Here is a 21421-nt window from a genome sequence, read left to right as displayed (position 1 = left end):
GCTGACGGTAGCGTGGTTTGGTCAAGCGGCCAGTCGTGCGGAGTGGACTCTACGCTATAAAATGACCAATAATTAAGACTACAAATCAACGGACATAATTAATTCCAACAGGAATACTGAAAGATACTGTGAGAAATACTCGACTATCACCGTAAAAACGTTCAAGAAAACATTACTTCTCTTTACATACTTCCCCTCCCCCACATCATCAGTACTACGTGCGGTGTCACATCCTTAGGTACCTGCCGAGTGCCGACATGTAATGTTGAAGATGCGTCTGGTCGCCATGGTCCCCATCTACTCGGTGGGTTTTGCAGTTTGCAGCGAGGCTTGCTGTTTCTCATACGAGTCTCGCTGTGAAAATTGAAGCTGTCCTATTCTTGACGCACTGACCGACCGGTCTGTGGGATGGGATCAACGTGATCTTCATGTGACCTTTGCGGTGCAACGTGCAAGGTGCGTGTGTGGTAGTTTGACAAGTTTGCCGTGAAGCAACTCGCCCGATCAAGAGGTTTGTGGGCACCGGGCAGTCTCGATGGAGCCCAGCTTCGCTTTAATCAAGCCGCCAACTATTTTTCGCTCAAGTATTAGATTGAGTAAAGACTGGACACTGGTTAAAAATAGTTACCAGCCCGTTCAGAGTAGTACCACCCTTTTGACAGCTTTGAGAGTTGAGACCGTCACGCCATTGCTCGTGCGCGCAGTTTCATGACGGAAAGAGTACGGACTACGGAGCACTACTGCACATTTCTTTCGGCCAGCAACGCCGTTGTTATGACAACCCTACAAGTACCACCACCTATTGCGAGGCTCCCCACCGTGCGCTCTCGACGCCTCGCCTTTCTCCAAATCCAAAGGTATCCTCCAATACTTGGGTTCGTTCTCTCAGACGAAGGCTGCGCGCTGCCGTCTTCTCTTGGTATCTTGGGAGTCTCTAGGCAATAATCCAAATCGATTCACTTGTTCCTCTGCAGATCCTCCAAATTTGGGCCGCCGCCGGTAACCATGTCCTCGTCATCGGATCCGTCTCTGGCCACTGAGGCGCCCCACGCGGCTGTCACGGCGGAGCGGAAGCTCAACATCGACCTGCAGGAGCAGCTTCCGAAACCATGTACGTGTACAAACCTCCCCTTATTCACGCCGGTGCTGTTCAGGTCGAACGTTTCGCTCCCAGTCAGTAACTCAGTATTTGATCTTCTTTCTCTGGTGTTTTTTGAGCCGTTCTTTCTCGGGTCGGTTAGCGAGGGAGTGAGAGTGAGAGAGGTTGGCGCCTTGGCGCAGCTGCCTGCTTCTCCGGTCGCCGCGTGCCTGCTCGGCACTGGCCCGGATGAGAAACGAACATGGGGACGAGGGGAGATCACTGTTAGCCCAATAGTACCAACGCAACAGTATTTTGAAGGAAGGAAGAATATACGCGATCAATCGTCCATACCATCGGGTTACTGCTACTGTATTTTTAAGCATGAACTCTAGCTCCTCCAAATATTATAAAGAACACTGAAAAATGCGTAAAGAACTGTTAGCGCAATACTATTTTTTTTGTTGAAAGGCGGCTCTTCCAAGTTCCAAAACACTGTATTGTTTTTCTGATCAGAAAGAACTGTAATCCATCTCGAATGCGTTACCTTTGCTTGATGAGAGAATATTACATCATCTCTCTCTCTCCCCCCGATCAAGCGAATCGGACGCGTTAAACATCTTTGTTCTTTGATTGTGTCCCGTTAGCAGAACCAATAGTATTTTTTATTCCCATGCATATATCTTTACAGAGCACAGAAAATGCAGTTTGATTTGGCATCATGGAATGCAGATCTCGCGAGAGCGATGGCGGCGGTGGACCCGAGCCACCAGCAGGGCACGAGAGGGCGCGACACCCGCGGGATGAGCGTGCTCCAGCAGCACGCCGCCTTCTTCGACCGCAACGGCGATGGGGTCATCTACCCATGGGAGACCTTCCAAGGTTGGTGGTGACGCATCCGTGTCTGACGCGACTGCTAGCATCTCTTTGTGCTGACATCAGTCTTGTGTTTCCTGTTTTACACAAGCTGTCAGAACTCACACTGTTTTTTTTGCCCACGCATGCGTGTAAAGCAGAAACATTTCCCAATCAATGATTACTTCTACAGCTCTATCAAGACCCTTTTTATTATTATTATTTCAGGCCTGCGAGCAATAGGGCTTGGGTACGCTTCATCCGTCGGGACCGCCATGCTCCTCCACCTCGTCCTCACTTATCCTACTCAGCCGGTAAAGCCTTGCGTTTTGCTCTCATCCTAATTCTCATCTCCGCGCTAGATCATTACTCTCTTTTGCTGACTTCATTGAGAGTTCAGACACACACATGAATTTATGTTTCTGTTTTTTTTTCCAAATGTAGGGATGGATCCCTTCCCCTGTGCTCTCAATCCATATAAAGAACATGCACAAGGGCAAGCATGGGAGTGATTCAGAAACATATGATACTGAAGGGAGGTATGTTTGGCTAACTGCACTTGTAGCTGCTTAATTTCCCCTTATTTCTGCAGAACGATCACACTTTTATGACTATTTCAGACATAAAATTTCTAACTAGTCTTACTTAATCTCATATAGGTTTGATCCATCAAAATTTGATGCTATATTCAGCAAGTTTGGTCAAACACGACCAAATGCTTTGACAGAGGATGAGATCAACACCATGCTTAAACACAACCGTAATATGTATGATTTTCTGGGTTGGTAAGTGCCACTGAATTAGCAATATTGTTCTTTACTTATTTACATTGTGGTAACCGCTGTTTTTTCATTCAGCATACAAAGCATTTGTTGGACACCATCCTGAAAGTCGTACCTATTCAATATACAAAACTCAATTGCAACAATTTATTACGATAGTCTGCAAATAATACCCTTATATTTTGTAGTTTCTAAAAACCATTCTTTCCTTGATGTTAGCATCAAGTTGCTTTACATTCTGCTAATTAAGTTGTGTCCATTTGAACTAGCCCGTTCTTAAATGTAGTAATTTCTGAATAATTATCATCCTATCCTGTTGACGCAGGTCCGCTGCCATCCTCGAATGGAAGACTCTGTACAAAGTGGCAAAGGATAAAGAGGGATTGCTGCAACGGGAAGTCGTAAGGGGCGCCTTCGATGGCAGCCTGTTCGAGCGACTACAGGATAGCAAAAAGTCTTCTTAAGGCCTCACAATTCCAGACAGAGTGTTGTTTAGTAGAACATCTGCACTCCCAAATCATGTGTGGCTATGTGTCGTGCGCTAAATAAAATATGCAGCTTTAGGCAATTCAAGTAATAAATGTTTCACTATGACAGTGGTACTTGTAATGTACAACCATGAAAAGATGTATCCGTTTCTCTTTATTATCATGTGAAGACTTTTAATGTAGTTGTGCTGTCATTGTTTTGCCTCGGTATTGTAGGATGTTAACTCCAATTTTAGAGCATCCGAGGTGTGTTTTTAGGCTTCTAAGAATGCATTTTCTCAGAAAACACGGTTCAAATGTAGTTTTGCATTTCAAATTTAGATCATGGTAGGGGTTGGAGCTATCCTCTCCCACACAGAATGACACATGTTTTAGATGGATCTAGGGTGTGCCATGGATGCAATGACACCCTATTTTTGAGGGGAGGGGGGGAACTATGATACTTAACCATATAATGTTTTTTTTTACGGATAAGGCAGGAGCACTGTCGTTGCATTAAGAAGAGGGAATTACAAGTACAAGAAAAGAACAGACAGTTTCAGAAAAAAAAACTCAGAGCTACAACACGTAGCATGACTATACAGGGCCAATCCTATCTCCTTATAGCAATGTCCATCTCCTGAATCTCATCTCTAATCAGCCCAACCACCGCTACAGGGAAAGAAATAGCGCTTTCAAAAATTCTCCGATTGCGTTCTTTCCAAATATTCCAGACAACCATATAATGTTTGGTTAATCTAGCAACTTGACTAACCATATCTTCCAAATAGTACTCTTCTAGTTTAAGTTTTTATGGCTTTCGAACAAATGTGATGCAGTTTTGAAGAAAAAGTTGTACGTTTGCGTAGTATTTATGATATTCGCGCTAACAATTGAACGTGACACTCCCGGTGACATTCAGTTGTCCGCAACACTTTTTTAGAGTAAAAGTAGTGAGGCTCCCAGTTTCATTAATAAACCAACAGTGTGTACAAGGAAGATAAAAACATGGAAAATAAAAACAGATCCAGGTCACGAGACCAACCGGCCGTGTCTGGATTGTCTGCAGCACGTCTATCATTTTGAACTCTCGACAACTTTTACGTGCAAACGAGAAAACTAGATTGCTAACCGTTCAGGAAGCGCAATTGGTGGAGAGGGTCACGTCAATGGGTCACTGTGATGACACATTTGCAGGTGCTTTGGGGCCTAGTGGTTTTTTCATGGAATCATGATTGAAGATGCGATGATTTCGTTCTATTATTTCGTTTGAAGATGTTTCTCGTCGGCGTGGAAGATGTTTCTTCTCAGTGTTGACCTAGTCGTGCATTTTGTGCATGTCATGAGCCTCCAAGAAATTGCCGTGCCGATCCTCCTCCTCTGAACGCACGTTTAACGTGAACGTGGAATGGCACGCAAGCATAACCTATCCGTGCAAAGAGACGAGACGACTGTCACGACCGTGCCGTTCCGAACTTCCAATCGAGTTTCACAGTAACTCAACCGTACCCCTCGGGACAGACAGCCACCGGCTCGTTCCATGGCCGGCGTGCTTTACCTCCCCGCGAACCCAAACCAGGCGCCTAACTCCGCCTCCTCCCTCCGCCCACCGCCGCCTTCCATTCCCGGCGTGGTCCACTTCCGTACCCGCCTGGTCCCTCGCCGTGCCCGCGCCCGCGCCCGAATCCATCTCCCCGCCGCGTTCGGGAGGGGGTCGCCCGCGGCGGCGGCGACCGAGCGCAGAGAGAAGGACCACTACGCCACGCTGAATGTCCGCCGGGACGCCACCCTGCAGGAGGTCAAGAGCGCGTACCGAGCTCTCGCGCGCAAGGTGCTGCTCTCTTCCTTCCTCGCCCATGCGGCCATGCCCCCCTTGGAGCGTTAGATTGGCTGCCGCTATTGCTTCTAAAGCGCTAATGTATTACATCCAGTTCAGTTTGACTGCAACTGTATGGGCTGAGCGAGATGTTTGGTATGGTTGAGTTGATCCACTTGCATAATTCTCCGGTGCCAATCTAGGAATCGTCAGCCTGTCCATCTACTTCACTAACTTAGTGTGTATTAAAATGGGAATCCCTATTAAAACTGAGTTTAGATTTCGGAAAGCTGGGTAGTGGGAATCGTACTAGAACGTTATAATATTGAGCATTTTCATTGAGATGTTGGGATTTGCCAGAGTGCACTTTTACAAATCGACAAATCGTGTGCTGTCTGACCTGCGCAAATTTAAACCCTCTAAACAGCAACTAATCTTGTAATTTATGCCATAGGAACCAATTAATACCTCTACCTTTTCCCTTTAAATAATGTAATTCATTGGGGTCTGCCTGTACATTATTAGGCAAACCTGTAGTACATGTCATTTGCTACTTCCTAACTTCTTTTATTTCGTCCTCATATCAAATCCATTCAGTTTTTTTTAAAGGAAAGCTTGAGGGAGATTTTATCCATTGCTGAGATGCTAATTCAGCACATTTGTGCCTCTTTGAGTTGATGAGTACCAAACTATAAATTGGTAGTACAGTTTACTGATTAAGCCTCAAATGCGTCATTTTTGGGCGTTCTCTTCAGAGAGACCCTACTTGTATCTTATCACATGACGTGTTGATTCTCTTCTTGGATTCCACCCATCTATAGTTGGCGTTGCAAACCTTGAAAAACATACTTTCTTTGTTTATTTTATATTTCAGTACCACCCGGACATGAACAAGAGCCCTGGGGCAGAAGAAAAGTTTAAGGAGATAAGTGCTGCATATGAGGTATCTTCTGCCCTCCAGTTTCTTTTTTGGTGCTAAAGGAGTTTGGGCATAAGATATATGCTGAGTGTTGGATTATTATGCCAAGATGTGGTTATTCTCTTACTCTTAGTGATAAAGTGACTCAATTTTTTCCAGCATACTGCACTTTATGCGCACCATAACCTGTTGAGTTCATTATCTATATATTTGAGATACGGTATACTTTAACAGTTGCAGCAATTTCATCAAGCAATGTAGAAAACCTTTTACTTATAATGCAAGGTTTTCTATATGTCTCTGTTGTTTTTGTTTACTGCGAGGATGTAACTATAGTTTCTGTTTATTTGCGGTTATCTGCCATAGTAGAACCTCAATATAAAAAGTGTCAGGATGAAACTTTTGCGAACTTTTAGTTTATGTGCATACCCTTGGTAGTTGTTACACTGCTAATGTGCCATATAGAGGAGGTACTAGTGACTTGTATGCTTATTGTAGTTAGGTACACTTGGCAATGGTCCTGTAATCCAGGGGTGCAGATGACTAGACCCTTCCGAACTCTGATGTTTGACCATGTTACCAAATGACTGCCTTTTTAGTGAGTCATTTATTCTGTAACCTCTTATAGATTCTATCGGATGAAGAGAAAAGATCTTTGTATGACCGCTTTGGAGAAACAGGACTTGGTGGAGATTATGGACGTGGAGATACTGATGCACATGGGGTACTTATTTACTCAAAACCCAAGTGATAATTTTCTCTCAATCATCTCTTTTCCTAATTTAGGAATACACATTTCTTTTCTACTACCAGATGTCTTTTTCTCTTGCTGCTGGTGCCTAAATTGCACTTGTTTACCAGTTTAGTCTAATAGCAGTTAGATAGGCTCGATTCTGTAACTACAATTGACTGAATTGTAAACACGTTTCTCAGTTCTCAACTGTACATTTGCATTTCATTCTCATTTCTTAAAGGAATATCACAAGCTCTGTTATAATTTTGCTAACAGTGAAAGTAAACAAAGTACAGAGTCATCCACAGGATACAAAGCAACACAAAAAATAACAGCAGCATGATGTGATTTCGTTATTTATGAGGAACTTGCAAATTGTGATGTGTGCGTCATGTTTCCTAGGTAAAATGCCACTTTACATCGAAGCTCTCTAAATAGACACTATATTAAATGTATCAAGCTAGACTCTTGATTGAACTCCTTTTCATTTTGTTCAGGTGATATGATCCTTGGATTATGTTTTCTTTTGCAGATTGATCCATATGAACTCTTCAATGCATTCTTTGGTGGTGCTGACAAGTTTTTTGGGGATAGCATGGGTCCAGGGCAGTTTCATTACAGTTCAAAAGTCAAGGACAAGAGGGGACTTGATATCCGGTAACAATTTCAACCTGACATTAAAGCACACAAAATTAATTATTGGTCTGTTTACACCCTCTTTTCTATATTGCAGCTATGATCTTCTCCTTCCTTTTGAAGCATCAATCCTTGGAGGCAAGCGGGAGATCAGTATTTTCCGTGGCGAAACCTGTGGCACTTGCCATGGATCTGGAGCTAAATCTAGCAATTGCATAATTGAATGTACCCAATGCAGAGGTCAAGGCAGGTCAATGAAAACTCAGCAGACGCCATTTGGTACAGTATCTCAGGTGGCTTAATCATTTTACTGGAATTTTTGTGTTTTCTGTCATTGCGTAACTTGCAGTTATTCACCACGACAGTAGACAGCTAATCTGAAAATAACCCTTATTTCTTTCATGGATACGGAAGTGCTGAGTTTACTCCATGTCATTTGCAAAGTACACCTTTATAGAGCCCAGTAGTCTGATATTATGTAAATGTTCTCTTAAAAAAGTCTTATCTCTATAATTTCATTCTATTGAATGACCAGGGATACATGTGGAGTTTTTGTATTCATTGAATATTGGAGGAGAAGAGAGATCATAGCCTAGAAAGCCGATGTATATCAAGTGTTAGATTCTGGGTCAGGAACGGACGAGAATACAAAGCCGAAAGGATCTTATCTGTTGTTTATCAGTTTCATTTTGGAATGGGAGCTCATGCTCCGACATCTTTAGGCGCATTTACCACATATGTTTATCACTGTAATATGTTTATCACTGTTTACTATGCTCAATGTCTGCCATGCTTAAGAAAATCCTCTCTTTCCTGAAGTTCAGAAAAATACACCTTAGTTACTTTCTTTGCTGTCACATTTTGCAGATAGCTTCTTGCCTAAATTGTGATGGCAGTGGGAAGGTAATTACTGAACGTTGCATAAACTGCTATGGTTTAGGCAAAGTCCAAGTTGAACGAACTATAAAAGTAGATATCCCAGGAGGTATTGAGGATGGCTCTGCCATTCGAGTTACTGGAGGAGGTAGTGTTGATAAGCAAAGGCAAGCACTGGGAAACTAATGCATAATCATGTAAATTCATGAACCCTTTATGTACTTTTCTACATGTTTAATTTAAACATGCAACTTATTCAAAGTTATGCCTAGGTTGTCCGTACCGAAATTTCTATCAATTGGCAAGGTGCTCAGAATTATTAATTTATATTGCCTGCCTGTAATCTTGATGGAATATTGCTCACTTTTATGTTAAGTTATTTATACATTAGGAATATCATATCTATACGTTACCATGCAGGTTACATGCCAAGTTGCCAACAATTTATCTAGGATCCGCTTACTGGAAAGATACTATTGTGATCCGTTATCTATTTCTTTCTTATTATGCAGGGGTCTAAGTGGTGACCTGTATATATTTGTTCGTGTTAACAAAAAACAGGGCATCCACAGAGATGGTCTCAATTTGTACTCAGACGTCATGATTGATTACACTGATGCCATATTAGGAACGACAGTGAAGGTGGGCTGTCTAAACGCAAGAGCTCAAAACTTTTTTGGACCCATAGGCTTTGTCCTCTAAATCACATAAAACTTTTTGTGCCTTATATGCCAAAGTATAGCCTTTTGTGAATTCCATCGTGTTGCTAATGTTCTCAATTTTATGCTAGCAAAACTCCCATTTCAGCTTCATCTAGAAAGATATCTTGTTATTTCAGGTCGAGACAATCGAAGGATTCAAGGATCTTTATATTCCTCCTGGAATTCAGCCTGGGGAGGAGTTGAAATTTGTCCAACTGGGAGCTCCGGATATTAAGAAACCTAATAATAGAGGAGATCACAACTTTGTGATAAAGGTTAAGATCCCGAAGAATATCAGGTTTGAGTTGCCAGTGTTGTCTAACAGCATGGGGAGCTACCGAGGAACGTTGTTGTTTACTCTCTGATGAGTTGGTGTCTTCTTGAACTTAAACTATTGCAAGAACTACCTTGTAAATATAACTTCCAATAGGTTTAGAGACTAGCTAATTTCCTATTCAATAAGTGATGAAAATGGGCATGCTTGATTGCATCACTACAGGCCTAACAGTAGAAAACAATCGCCTGAAGTAGTTCTTGTTGTTCATCTGACCTGTCATGTCTTACGTTTGCTTTGTTAGCAATTGGCATTGCCAACAATCCTGGAATCTAGCAGTAGCATTGCTTGTTAGTTAATACACATGCTATCTACACCCTAGTATTGAATTTTGATGTGTTGCTTTATCAATGTGTTTATTCATGCAGTGACCAGGCACGTTCACTAGTTGAAGAGCTTGCCGCACTAAAGAAAACTCAGGGTAATTCAGTTCCAGGCGATGGTACGTCTACCCTTTTCTGAGTTATTGTAGCTACCTTCTGCATGGGATACATGATTCCTGAGACTTTTGGCTGCCTAACCTTTGGATTATTCAGAAACTATAAACCAAGGAAACTTGAGAAATAGAAGCCATCCTTCTTTGGCAAGGAAGAAAATGTCATTTTGGGGATCTGTCAGGAATATGTTTAGGTACATGTAATATCTTATCATTATCTTTTGTTGCAATCTTCCTTGCTACTGATACATCAATGGTACTGTTTTTGCATTGGCGTGTCAAGCCTTAGCCAAGTCATGATTCTTTTACTAACTAGTGCATAGGCAAAAGGATAGAAGCTTATTGTTTTGATATTTTATCCCCTCATAACATAGAACTCGAATTCACTTTGCTTCATACCATGCTAGGGGTGACGAAGGGGACCAGAGATTTGCTTCAATCAGTGCACAATCTGTTATTCCACATTGGAGTTCTCGACAAGGAATGTATCCTGCTGTCCGATTGTTAGAAGGATGCTTAATGATCACAGCATTCTTATTCATGATAGGCAGAACATGGAAATTCAGATCTATTTTTTCTTCCGAAGTGGTAGGAAGGCGCAGCTCAAACAAAAGAAGCTGAAGATAGAGAGCGAAATTCTGTAGTGCTGTTCATTGAACCTAATATCATAACAGAAAGTTGCAAGAAAATAAATATAATCCAGTTATTTGCACAACCAGGCAGAATTTATCGTGGCAGATTCATCTGTTCAACCTGCGATCATGTCTTCTGCACAGCCAGGCAAAGCGCTCTGTGTTGGGAATCCTCCAGCTTTGCTGTTGCAGGGGATGGTACAGACACCATTGACAAAGACACTACATTTTGTAGTAGACTGATACTCATGACTTGAAGTCTTGAACATGTTGCCTACAATTTTGAGAGAAGAAGCCTTAGACTCAAGATTGAAACATGTTACATGTGAATGAAGATGTCCAAAAACTTTGAAGAAAGCAATAAATAATATGGAACAGTGCTGTTGGCAAATGGTAACAATGTACTAAAACTGTTTCCAGCTTGTGTGTTATTTCTGTAAGTTTAAGGTTTTATTTTGTTTTATGCATGCTATGCTTTCAACTAATTCTGGATGATATACAGACACTATATGTACGCAAGGATCAAAATTTGGCATTAGATTGCAGCTGCTGTGATGCAATTATTTAAAGTATGCATGTTTGTTTGCGCTGGTTCTGCAAGCACTGATTTTGATCGTTTATTCTTATATTACAGTGCTTTGTTTTGTGAGCTGTTATTTGAATGTTCTAGCATGTTTCATATATGGTTCATATATAAGACTACATATTCCCCATCCTTTTTTCTAAGATATTCCCCATCTTTAAGAAGTTATAAATACGAGCATGGTCCTGCAATGTGTTTCATCCATTAGGTCTTTGGGTCTCCATGGCAGCACCCTTAAAAAGAGATTTATTTTAAAAAAAATTGAGTGAGTTCATAAGTATTATAAAAAAAATCTAATCTAAATTAAATATACATGTAGAGAAACAAAAAAAATCCAGACATAAATAGTGCCTACAATTTTGTCTTTTGTGTTCTTTTATGGCATTATTCACAACATGATTTTTTTCCTTCTCTATATGTAAATGAATTCGGATTTAAAATTCCGTGGAATTGTAGAACCATATTCTATCAAGTTGCCTACTCACTCCGTCCTAAATAAGTGACGTGGATTTGTATAAGTATTTTTCTTTTTTTTAAGTAAAATGCATCAGAAGTTTTAATTCTTTCGTAAAAATCCCAAATGAGTCCCAATTCTTTGAAATTGCACGTTTGCGTCCCAGTTGTTTCATAAGTGGTTGAACACAGGTCCTAATATGACTCGGACGCGTGTCTACTGCCTACGTGGCTACTTGGACCCACATGTCAGATGACAGGGTGGACTTCTTTTTGCAAAACAACCCTCCTTTATTTCTTCCCTGCCCCGGAACTTCAGGCCGCCATCTCGCCAATCCTCCTGTACCCCATCTCCCCAATCCTCCTGCACAACCAAATAATCAGCTTGCTTAATTAGCCTAGCCACTCTCAGATCACTTCGTGCTATCCTAGCTCTACATGATCCAAATCCATACGCATGTCAGTAGTAGTATTATGTTTACTGTCATCGCCATCTGCATGCCTAAGCATGTTGCTCTCATGGGAAAGACACGATGTCTTTTTGTGGAGACTGGAGAGGAAACAAATGGAAGGAAATTAACTGTCTGCGGGATTGGGATTGTTGCTTACTGCGGCGCTCGCATCTGACGCACGCAGATCGTGAAGGAAAAAAGGGGAAGAACGAGAGGAAAAAAAGACTGGAAAAATTGGGGAATTCACTAGTAATTGATTCCATCCACTGTGTGCTTGATCGTGGGCAGTTTTTCTCGCGGCATGCAGGCCGGCGTGCGTGCCACAAGAACAGCATCTCAGTTCTGACATTGCATCTAGGCCAATAACTGAAACATGCACAATTCGATGCGAAATTGCAGACACAAATTAATCTGTGTGAGGTTGATGCATTTGCTTGATGAATTACCTAGAGACTTCTTCCTAGTGGGGGCCCTTGAGCGCGGCTTCTCTGAAGGCGGCGTCCATGTCGGGCCGGATCTTGGGCAGCGCCAAGCACCAACGTCTCCTCTCGCGGCCACCGGTTGCCCGCCGCCGACGACCCGTCCTCCTAGCCGTCCAGGCTCACGGACCCAGACGCGTTGGCGGCGACGCCACCGAGCTCCTCGGCCACCACCACCATCTGCTGCTGCTGTTCCGGAGCCAGTGCTGGCGTACGACTGCTGCGGGTCTGTGCGGCCACGGCGGGGCAGGGGAGGCGTGCGAGTTGCGGAGGAGAGGTCGAAGGCGCGGTTTCGGCTCGCCGGAAGTGTGAGGAGAAGGGGGCGGTTCGGTGGGGGAAGGAAGCTCGGGGGAGGGAAGAAAAAGAGGAAGGGTTCTTTTGCAAAAATTAGTCCGTCATCTGACGTGTGGAGGCCCAAGTAGCCACGTAGGCAGCAAACACGTGACAAGTCACATTAGGACCTGTGTTTAACCCATTATGAAACAATTGTGAGACCTTTAGGAAAGAACTATGACTCCGTTGCACTTTAATTTTTTTTTACCGAGTTTTTGGGTTGCTACTTGCGTCATACGGAGTAGGTTATCTTTCACGGGACGGAGAAACCACACAGCCGCGTCGTCGCACCGCCGACCGGATCCATCGCCCGTCATGCGTCCCCGTCCACCGCCGCACACGTTCCACCCGATTACGCGGCGGCTGGTCCTCGCCGCCTGCTGCCTCCTACTCTTCGTTGCTCTCCTCCTCCCATCCGCCGCTGCCAAGTCCTCTCTCCGCCCCATCACCGTACGTCTCCCCACCTGACCTCTCTCTACACTCCTTCCTGCTATCCATCCGACCATCCGTTTCACGCCCGATTCCTGTTCCAGGACAATGAGATCCGGGAGAAGAAGGACGCCTGCTACACCGACATCGAGAAGTACGTGGCCGGATATGAGCTGTCCTGCTTGCGTTCGATGGAATTTATCTAATGTTTCTGACGGTTGTTTCTCTTGGCTTCGCGCAGCGGGCTGTGGGGATTTGCGTGCAGGTCCTCGGCTACGGAGAAGGAGAACTGCGTGCTTCGCTGCCTCTCGCCGGAGTGCTACAACCTCATATACGGCGGCGATCCGGTGGGTGGAGGCATGGTGTGGTGTTTCTGAAAAGCTGCTTTTGTGATGATTGCTTTGATTTCTGATGGGATTTTACTGTGTTGTGTCAGCTTGAGGAAGGAGAGTTGGACTATATCCGCAGCCATGAGTACAAGTACTGCATGCACAAGTAAGGCAGAAGGAAATATCTGGAATCTATAGCTTTGGTGTTTCTAGATACACACTGATTCTGATCCATCTTGTATAAAGAAGGATTGCATAGTTTTGCTCTCTATTTGTGTGTAGAGGAAGGAAGAGGAACACAATAATCTTAGAGCACCTCTCCTGTCAGGTGGGGTAGTAGGACAGGGTGGAAGTGCGAAAGAGGCTCATAGACTTCTGAATGAAGGGATTACTCCGTAGAGATAGTCTTAAGCAATTTTTCGCTGCAGACCAATCTTGTATAATTGAATATTTTCATGCAAGTATTTTGATGACGTAAACAGATTAGGTCTAACTCACACGCGCACATGCTTCACTAGTTGGTCCTTAGGAAGGACAGTCTTAGGTGTATGCTTAGTGTCTAGTGATTGGGCTTGATGTACTTATGGTGGAGCGGTTGGTTATGGGCATATCAAACAAGTAATTTTGTGTTGCCTCGTGTTGGAAGCCTCATGGTGAAGCCCACCATAACATGTTAGCGAAGTGGATAATAAATGAGTGAAGTAGATTACACCACACCCATTTCAGTCTTGCTTACTGTGTGCTATAGTAGAGAAGGGGTCAATAGCTCTCACAAACTGCAATCACGGCAACAACTGGTCAATTTTACTCTCATGAGCAAACAATTACTTTATCTTGCTCAAGTGCGCAGCATCAACCTTGCACAAACTCCATGATCTGTTTGTAGAACTAAGGTTCAGTCCTTATGTTCTGCGGTCTAGATTGTTTCTGTGATTGGAGTTTAGATGTTGCTATTTCTATGATTCATTCTGTTATGCATGTCTGAAAAACTCTAATTTGAATCCATTTTGTCATTGCACTATGTTTTTTCCTTATTAAACATTGGACTCTGGCCTTCAACTTTCGTAGCTTTTCTTGCTCCATCACTCCAACATGTATTTCCCCTTTCCTTTTCATTTCAGGTTATCTCTTGGAGAAAGCTTGGAGGGTGTGAAGGGGTCCTTCAATTATTCATGAAGGATTTGTACTTTCTTGCAACCGGGGAAATAGAAGAAGACATCCTCCAAGTCTGCTGTAAATTGTAACTCATCTGAACAAATGGTGTATCCTTACGTGACAGTATTCAGTGAATTTTTCAGCTATTGAATCCACAGTAAATTTATCCTTTGAAATCCTTGGTACGTAGCAATTATCCAGGAAATGGTGTCAAATTATTCCTTTGTTTCCACTGTCATGTCTCTCTGATTTGTCAGTCAAAATTTAAGCAAATATTCCAATTGACTTGATAAGTAACATCAAAGGTAATGCAACAAGACATGCACATATCAGGTAATGTAGACTGTAGAGGAACGATATTTTTTGTTTTATTGAGGTTAGTAGAAAAGCAATCGTCAGCGACAACAGCTTCGAAGCTTCAGTTGACACAATCAACATTATAAACACTAGGTAAATACCTGTGCATTTCTATGGATAACTATTTAGACTACCCTAACATGTCTAGCTATTTTTATCGTGCTTCATGCCATGTCTTTGAAAGTTTTGCAAAAAAGGAAATCGAGATAGTTCCAGAAGTAAGAAAATAGAAAAGATGGTAGCTGGACTGCCGCCAACCGATTGAAACCTTCAAATGAGTAAAGAAAAGGGACCAGCAACAAAAAAGCACCAAGAACAAACATATCCTTTGTGGGGAAAAAAACTTTCAGGTTTTATTGGCAACATGTGATTGACAAGGGATTGGTAAGTACATCATCTGTTACAGATGTGTTCTGTACACGGTGCAGCTTTAACTATCGGTTTTCTCTTCTCCGCCCTCTCTTGAATTCAGGTTCTGACTCTAGACATAGAGCAAGTTCTAGCCCTTCAGGAACGCCATGTATAAACATATAACTCTTCAAGTTTGATGGGACTCCTTCCTCCTTCCCCAACTGACATCCTCTGCACTCGATCCATGACACCCAGGAAGAGTCTTGAGATGAAGAAATCTTTGTGTATTGAGAAAGATGTGCTCCAAGCAACGCCCATGCAATGCCAGAAATTGATGTATCTCAGGGCGAGTGCAAAACATAGGTTTCCTGATTGCGCCATTGCCCCAGCAACCTCTGATATTAAGTTTCTGTAGTTGCATGTTTCAGGATCAAACATATTGAAGTCAAGAGGCTCATGCTCATTGTTGGCACTCTTGAGAAGGCTTGGGAGGTACGAGTGTATGACATAGTGTTTACAATGATGCAAACAGGCTTTCAGGATCAGCATGCCATACATCTTCAATTTAGAGGGTAAGTAGCTCGGTCAAAGTTTCAGTATGTCACTGATTCATTGGTTGATTCAGTCGTCTGCAATTGTTGCAAGTTGGGAAACCATTCGGCTTGCCCAATCCTTTGGCAATAGCATGGCTGCCATCATGTAGGATCAATAAACTTCTTAGCAAAGAGGTGCCTTGCCTCAGCTTCTGGTTGCCTGTTGAGGCAGTATTTCAATCTCCGTTGGCTTCAGGTTTGCCAAGTTGGAGATCCTTTAAATTGATCTTGGAAAGTACTTGCCTCTTGTCCTCAGACCAAAGTGGTGCAAGCTGAACTGAGTTCCTGTAGTTGCTGGAATCATGGCAATGTCTGAGTATTGCTCTATATCAGCATTATATTTAGATATAAGAATAAATGAGGACACCATCTTTGAGTTTGTGCAGTTCTATTGGTTGTGGAAATTCGAAGGCATGATCAATGCTTGATTTTATCAGTCAATTTTAAGCTGTAGATATCTTCTCAGTTTCAGTGCCTCTCCCAGGCCAAACATCACTAACTGGAAAAGGAGAGAGCAGGTCGTGCAGCTTGGAGCTGGGAAACCATATCTATCCAATCGTTCTGTCAAGTTGCCGCATGCTTTGACTAGCAGTTCAGTAAGATAAGGAGGTAATCATCTACAACATCCTCCAGTGCTCTCTGCTTTTGAATTTTTACACGAAACCATCTTATTTCCATAGCTTCACATGGATCTCATATGAGAGTTTGTGATTTTCTGGAAACATACCAAAATGCATAAAGCAGTTACGTCAAGATGCTTCTAATATTTATTATTTTCATCTGTTCCTCAATATCTTTCAGTCCTGTAGCTACTCTATGGAATATATTTGCAATCTAGTTGTTCCTCCTGGGAGAAAATCTACCACTGCTTTAGGCATTAGCACTGGCCTTTGAAGCTGAATCATCTCAATTGCTACCAATCAACAGCTAAGGAGACCTCCGTTCTAGATTTAAATACATAACACAATTTGCAAGTAGGAAAGGTAGAAATGGAAGGGAAGAGAACAAATGTCCCAAAAACCTAACCAACTGACCAATGCATCAGAAAGCTACTCCGTATATGATTCGGACGGACCAATTTTCTCCGTGAGACAAAACGATATAGGTGCTGAGCGGAGCCCGTCTCAATTTCCAACCGATCAATCACGGAATTCGTACCAGATACCTGCCTGGATCAATGCTAAACCAAAAAACTTAAAATGCCTGGGTACGAGTACTACGTATCCTTGGGCCATAGCGTCATCATTTGCAGAGCTCGTATTCTCTCTGCAGCCGAGCTTTCCCTGGAGTGCCTGAAGCGTGATGATGCGCAACTCAGCTGGTACTTGACCAACAAGACGCTCGGAATCTCCGATGCGGTGAAGCTAAAGCCCAGAGCGACTCCTTGGCCAAAACCAAAAGCTTATGAAGCGTGTGATGGTGAACCTGCCGGTGTACATGCCGTTAGACGCTCGGGTATTACTGTGTTCTACGGTACTGGCTACGTGTTGCCAAAAATTCAAGCTATGTACTCACAGAACGGAGTCGTACTCGTGTAGCTTGCTCGGGGAACTGATCGATAAATGCCCGTGATGAACTGGATAACGTGCGATGCTGGGTACCACTGGGCAGTGTGAGTAGACAATTGACGGTTGGACAAATTCTTACTGACGGTTGGAACTGGAAAATACGGGTAGCTGGACAAGAACTCGCCCAAGTATAAACTGACAAATGACAGGGTTCGCAGTGGTTAGGAATTTTGAATTTCTGGTGAGAGCAAGCACAGTTCATATACTCCACCTAGCTCATGACATTGTTTTCTCGGGACTTTTGTCCGGCTGGTCCCTCTTCCAGCCTTTTATTTGGCCTCAAAAGACTCTACCTGCCAAGCTGCCTTTTTCCTCTCAGAGCTTTGGTTAAATAAAGAGGAAAGGAAGAATTCTCCAACCAGGCTCCAGTAAGTGCCACCTAGTTTATCTATCATTAAAGCAATCAAGCCCATTGAGCCAATCAGCCCTCCCTCCATTCCAGCTCCTCAAGCTAACCAAATCTTCCATTATAATTCAAGATTCCCCTGCCCTCTCCTCCTTCCTGCCCACTCTATTTCTACTACTAGTACTGCTACCACTATCAAAGAGTGTGCGTGCGTCTTCTCCATGGCAGTGCTCTTCCTGAGCTAAGAGAAAAGGCCATCTTCTACTCTCCCCCAACTCCTCGCCGCGCGCCGGCGATGGCGGCAATGCCGGGGCTGGCAAGGGTGGCCCTTGCCGTCCTGGTACTCTTCTCTGCCCTCCCCGCCTCCCTCTCCGACGACCTCAACTCCGACGCGCAGGCGCTGCAGGGGCTGCGGTCGGCTGTGGGGCGGTCCGCGCTGCCTTCGTGGAACAACAGCACGCCGACGTGCCAGTGGGATGGCGTGTCCTGCGAGAGCGGCCGCGTCGTGGAGCTCCGGCTCCCGGGCGCCGGCCTCATCGGCACGCTCCCCTCGGGCGTGCTCGGCAACCTCACCGCGCTCCGCACGCTCTCCCTCCGCTACAACGCGCTCACGGGCCCCATCCCGGACGACCTCTCCCGCGCCACCGAGCTCCGGGCGCTCTACCTCCAGCACAACAGCTTCTCGGGCGAGGTACCGGCGTCGCTCTTCACGCTCAAGAACCTGGTGAGGCTGGACATCGCGGAGAACAAGTTCTCGGGCGAGATCTCGCCCGACTTCAACAAGCTCAACCGCCTCGGGTCGCTGCTCCTCGAGAGCAACGACTTCTCCGGCGAGATCCCCAAGCTGGACCTGCCGACGCTGGAGCAGTTCAACGTGTCGTACAACAAGCTCAACGGCTCCATCCCGACCAAGCTCCGGAAGATGCCCAAGGACTCCTTCCTGGGCACCACGCTGTGCGGTGGCCCACTGGGCCTGTGCCCCGGAGAGACCGCGCCCACGCCGGCTGGGGCGCCGGGGTCCCAGCCAGATGCGGGCGGCGTCGCTGACGTCGCTGGCAGCAAGAAGAAGAAGCTCTCAGGCGGCGCCATCGCCGGCATTGCCATCGGCTGCGTGTTCGGCGTGCTACTCTTGCTCGCCCTGCTTTTCTTCCTCTGCCGGAAGAGGTCCAGCAAGGCCAGGTCTACGGCGGCGGTGGAGAAGGGGCACGACCTTGGCATGGCCCAGCTGGACGCGGAGCCCAAGGGGCAGAACGGCTCGGCAGCCGGCAACGGAGTCCACGCCGGAGCCGCAGCCGGAGCGGTGCCAGCCGCAGCTAGCGCTGCCGCCGTGGCCGCGGCAGCAGCAGCAGCCAAGTCCGGAGGGTCGACGGGCGGTACGAAGAAGCTCATCTACTTCGGGCCCATGGCGGTGGCCCCGCCGTTCGACCTGGAGGACCTGCTGCGCGCGTCGGCGGAGGTGCTGGGCAAGGGCGCGTTCGGGACGGCGTACAAGGCCGTGATGGAGAGCGGCGCCGCCGTGGCCGTGAAGCGGCTCAAGGACGTGGACCTCCCGGAGCCGGAGTTCCGGGAGCGGATCGCGGCCATCGGCGCCGTGCAGCACGAGCTGGTGGTGCCCCTCCGCGCCTACTACTTCAGCAAGGACGAGAAGCTCCTCGTCTACGACTACATGTCCATGGGCAGCCTCTCCGCCCTGCTCCACGGTAAAAAAAAAAGCAACAAAAACCTCCCTCCGCAAAGTCATTATCCTTTTTACAGTTTCGCGACGAGCCAGTTCGTTATCCACTGGCGGCCAGTGCCGTCGTCCTGTCGGTGGATCCATCGTTTCGCCGGTCCCAACAGCCTGGCCATGTTCCGTCTCCGGTAAAAAAAATAAAAAGAGAGTCCAAACCACCGTACCGGTGGCCGAGGCCGAATGGGTGCCGCGTCCCTTTCGCCCGATCCATTTCGTTGGATCAATTTGCTCTTCACACACCTGACCTACCCCCGCCCTGTCCCTGGCCCGGTTTCTTTATGGCGTTGCCGAGCTCGCTCGCCCGCCCGGGGCCGGGGCCTCCTCTGCCGCGCCGAAGGAGTACGCTCGAACTGCAATTTGTTTGCTACTAGTAGTACTAGTATATGCCAACAAACAGTAGCAGTAGAATTGTCTGCTCCAGCGTTGCCAGCGAGTTGCGTGGGATCTAATCTACTAGATCAAGGCAAAAACGTGGCAGCCATGACTGCCCTTGGCACGACCCGGCTTTGCATTTGCAATTGCAATTAGAACAGCAACTTGCCTTTGTGGTCCCTGCCCCATGGGGGGCACATTTGAAATTTTCGACACTATAGCTTACGTACAATACAAGCCAGTACTAGTCTATACAAGTACAACGCGGTGTATTAGTAGCTGTAATAGATTCCCGGTGAATTTCCTGTCAAGTTGCGCATGTGAGCCGGTTGCCGGCCAGGGGCCGGGGCAGGGTAGTTGATGAACTTGATATGCTCCATGTGACATTTAGTTGGCGCCACTGTTCCTCTTCCTCGGGATTCCTCTTCTCACTCGTGCCAATAATTCCCCGCGCGTACAGATTTTAAAGAATCGTTCGTGAACCCGGACGGAGTAGATGGATTGATGCACACACACATGGCACGTGGGACGGACGTAAAATGGAAGGAAGCTAGTAGCTTGGTTGTAGTACCCATTGCCAGCCATGGACTGGACAGTGTGAGAGACGAAGCAGCATAGCCGAACATTCTTCTGTCGTTGCGGATTCTGATGTCTGTCTGTCGCGCTTTTCCTTTTTGCTGCGTGATCGTCGTGCAGGTAACCGGGCTTCGGGACGGACGCCGCTGGACTGGGAGACGAGGTCGGCGATCGCGCTGGCGGCGGCGCGCGGGGTGGCGCACATCCACTCCACGGGCCCCACGGCGTCGCACGGCAACATCAAGTCCTCCAACGTGCTGCTCACCAAGAACTACGAGGCCCGGGTGTCGGACCACGGCCTGCCCACGCTGGTCGGACCGTCGTTCTCACCGACCCGGGTCTCCGGCTACCGCGCCCCGGAGGTGACCGACATCCGGAGGGTGTCGCAGAAGGCCGACGTGTACAGCTTCGGCGTGCTGCTGCTGGAGCTGCTCACGGGGAAGGCGCCCACACACGCCGTCGTCAACGAGGAAGGCCTTGACTTGCCCCGGTGGGTGCAGTCCGTGGTCCGGGAGGAGTGGACCGCCGAGGTGTTCGACCAGGAGCTTCTCAGGTACCAGAGCGTCGAGGAGGAGATGGTGCAGCTCCTCCAGCTCGCCATCGACTGCTCCGCGCAGCACCCGGACAGGAGGCCGACAATGTCCGACGCGGCCGCCCGGATCGACGAGATCCGACGGTCCAGCAGCGACCGGCAGGCAACAGAGAGCGCCGGCGGTGACCGTGAGGGCGACGAGCCTTCTCTATAACCGACATATCTCGATCGAGCTCAATGAACGGAGAAATTGCTTAGTTCTTTGCATGGATCTTCCTCCTCTTCCCCCGGCTACTTTTGGTTCATCAGCAACTTGTGCATGTCTTCTTTTTTTTCTTTTTCTTTTTTTTTTCGGCCTTTTCTCACGGGCTTTGATTCTATTCTATAGCACATGTCACTGTACGCTTTGATTCTTGGAAAGGAACACTCGATGATGCCTTGTACCTAAGACGGACACCAGCTGTAATGTTTGCTAGTATTTAAAATACGAAATGATTTGCAGTAGCTACGCTTTCG

The 21421-nt window shown here is 46.0% G+C and overlaps 4 protein-coding genes across 6 annotated transcripts; all 4 read left to right on the top strand.

Annotated features, from left to right (window-relative positions):
- The first annotated feature begins 673 nt into the window (after window positions 1–673).
- LOC100825343 (probable peroxygenase 3) lies at window positions 674–3395 on the top strand. The gene is made up of 7 exons (XM_003558421.4): window positions 674–857; window positions 975–1111; window positions 1811–1960; window positions 2162–2247; window positions 2378–2472; window positions 2593–2718; window positions 3041–3395. Exons 1-7 carry the CDS (start codon window positions 709–711, stop codon window positions 3177–3179), a joined length of 882 nt encoding a protein of 293 aa, XP_003558469.2. The 5' UTR covers window positions 674–708; the 3' UTR covers window positions 3180–3395.
- A 1240-nt stretch (window positions 3396–4635) lies between these two features.
- Window positions 4636–10837, top strand: LOC106865376 (chaperone protein DnaJ). 3 transcript variants are annotated; one of them, XM_014896767.2, is made up of 11 exons: window positions 4640–5013; window positions 5873–5941; window positions 6546–6641; window positions 7183–7307; window positions 7384–7579; window positions 8154–8329; window positions 8675–8804; window positions 9001–9161; window positions 9566–9639; window positions 9734–9827; window positions 10041–10837. In XM_014896767.2, the coding sequence occupies exons 1-11, from the start codon at window positions 4723–4725 to the stop codon at window positions 10252–10254; spliced, it is 1626 nt and encodes a 541-aa protein (XP_014752253.1). In that variant the 5' UTR covers window positions 4640–4722; the 3' UTR covers window positions 10255–10837. The 3 variants fall into 3 exon arrangements, 1 of the variants encoding a protein (XP_014752253.1); XR_001405184.2 differs by lacking the exon at window positions 10041–10837 and having other exon boundaries at window positions 4636–5013; window positions 9001–9205; XR_001405185.2 differs by lacking the exon at window positions 10041–10837 and having other exon boundaries at window positions 4636–5013; window positions 9001–9138; window positions 9734–9802.
- A 1958-nt stretch (window positions 10838–12795) lies between these two features.
- Window positions 12796–14696, top strand: LOC100840793. The gene is made up of 5 exons (XM_014896769.2): window positions 12796–13015; window positions 13099–13148; window positions 13236–13341; window positions 13431–13489; window positions 14445–14696. The coding sequence occupies exons 1-5, from the start codon at window positions 12881–12883 to the stop codon at window positions 14497–14499; spliced, it is 405 nt and encodes a 134-aa protein (XP_014752255.1). The 5' UTR covers window positions 12796–12880; the 3' UTR covers window positions 14500–14696.
- A 1703-nt stretch (window positions 14697–16399) lies between these two features.
- On the top strand, window positions 16400–21413 carry LOC100824734 (probable inactive receptor kinase At1g48480). Its single transcript, XM_014896766.2, has 2 exons — window positions 16400–19393; window positions 20494–21413. Exons 1-2 carry the CDS (start codon window positions 17989–17991, stop codon window positions 21117–21119), a joined length of 2031 nt encoding a protein of 676 aa, XP_014752252.1. The 5' UTR covers window positions 16400–17988; the 3' UTR covers window positions 21120–21413.
- Window positions 21414–21421: the final 8 nt, after the last annotated feature.

The sequence above is a fragment of the Brachypodium distachyon genome, chromosome 1, assembly GCF_000005505.3.
Source record: "Brachypodium distachyon strain Bd21 chromosome 1, Brachypodium_distachyon_v3.0, whole genome shotgun sequence".
Taxonomy (NCBI): domain Eukaryota; kingdom Viridiplantae; phylum Streptophyta; class Magnoliopsida; order Poales; family Poaceae; genus Brachypodium; species Brachypodium distachyon.
The sequence above is the reverse complement of the archived record's forward strand: the minus strand, read 5'-3'. Positions and strand labels throughout refer to the sequence as shown.

Excerpts from the sequence above, each read along its gene's own strand:
- LOC100825343 (XM_003558421.4), top strand. The coding sequence starts at position 709 with ATGACGGAAAGAGTACGGACTACGGAGCACTACTGCACATTTCTTTCG. Across the intron at positions 1,112-1,810 it reads GGAGCAGCTTCCGAAACCAT|ATCTCGCGAGAGCGATGGCG; the intron begins GTACGTGTACAA and ends CATGGAATGCAG. Across the intron at positions 2,248-2,377 it reads TCACTTATCCTACTCAGCCG|GGATGGATCCCTTCCCCTGT; the intron begins GTAAAGCCTTGC and ends TTCCAAATGTAG.
- LOC106865376 (XM_014896767.2), top strand. The coding sequence starts at position 4,723 with ATGGCCGGCGTGCTTTACCTCCCCGCGAACCCAAACCAGGCGCCTAAC. Across the intron at positions 8,805-9,000 it reads TATTAGGAACGACAGTGAAG|GTCGAGACAATCGAAGGATT; the intron begins GTGGGCTGTCTA and ends TTGTTATTTCAG. Across the intron at positions 9,162-9,565 it reads AAGATCCCGAAGAATATCAG|TGACCAGGCACGTTCACTAG; the intron begins GTTTGAGTTGCC and ends TTATTCATGCAG.
- LOC100840793 (XM_014896769.2), top strand. The coding sequence starts at position 12,881 with ATGCGTCCCCGTCCACCGCCGCACACGTTCCACCCGATTACGCGGCGG. Across the intron at positions 13,016-13,098 it reads CCTCTCTCCGCCCCATCACC|GACAATGAGATCCGGGAGAA; the intron begins GTACGTCTCCCC and ends TTCCTGTTCCAG. Across the intron at positions 13,490-14,444 it reads TACAAGTACTGCATGCACAA|GTTATCTCTTGGAGAAAGCT; the intron begins GTAAGGCAGAAG and ends TTTTCATTTCAG.
- LOC100824734 (XM_014896766.2), top strand. The coding sequence starts at position 17,989 with ATGGCGGCAATGCCGGGGCTGGCAAGGGTGGCCCTTGCCGTCCTGGTA. Across the intron at positions 19,394-20,493 it reads CCTCTCCGCCCTGCTCCACG|GTAACCGGGCTTCGGGACGG; the intron begins GTAAAAAAAAAA and ends ATCGTCGTGCAG.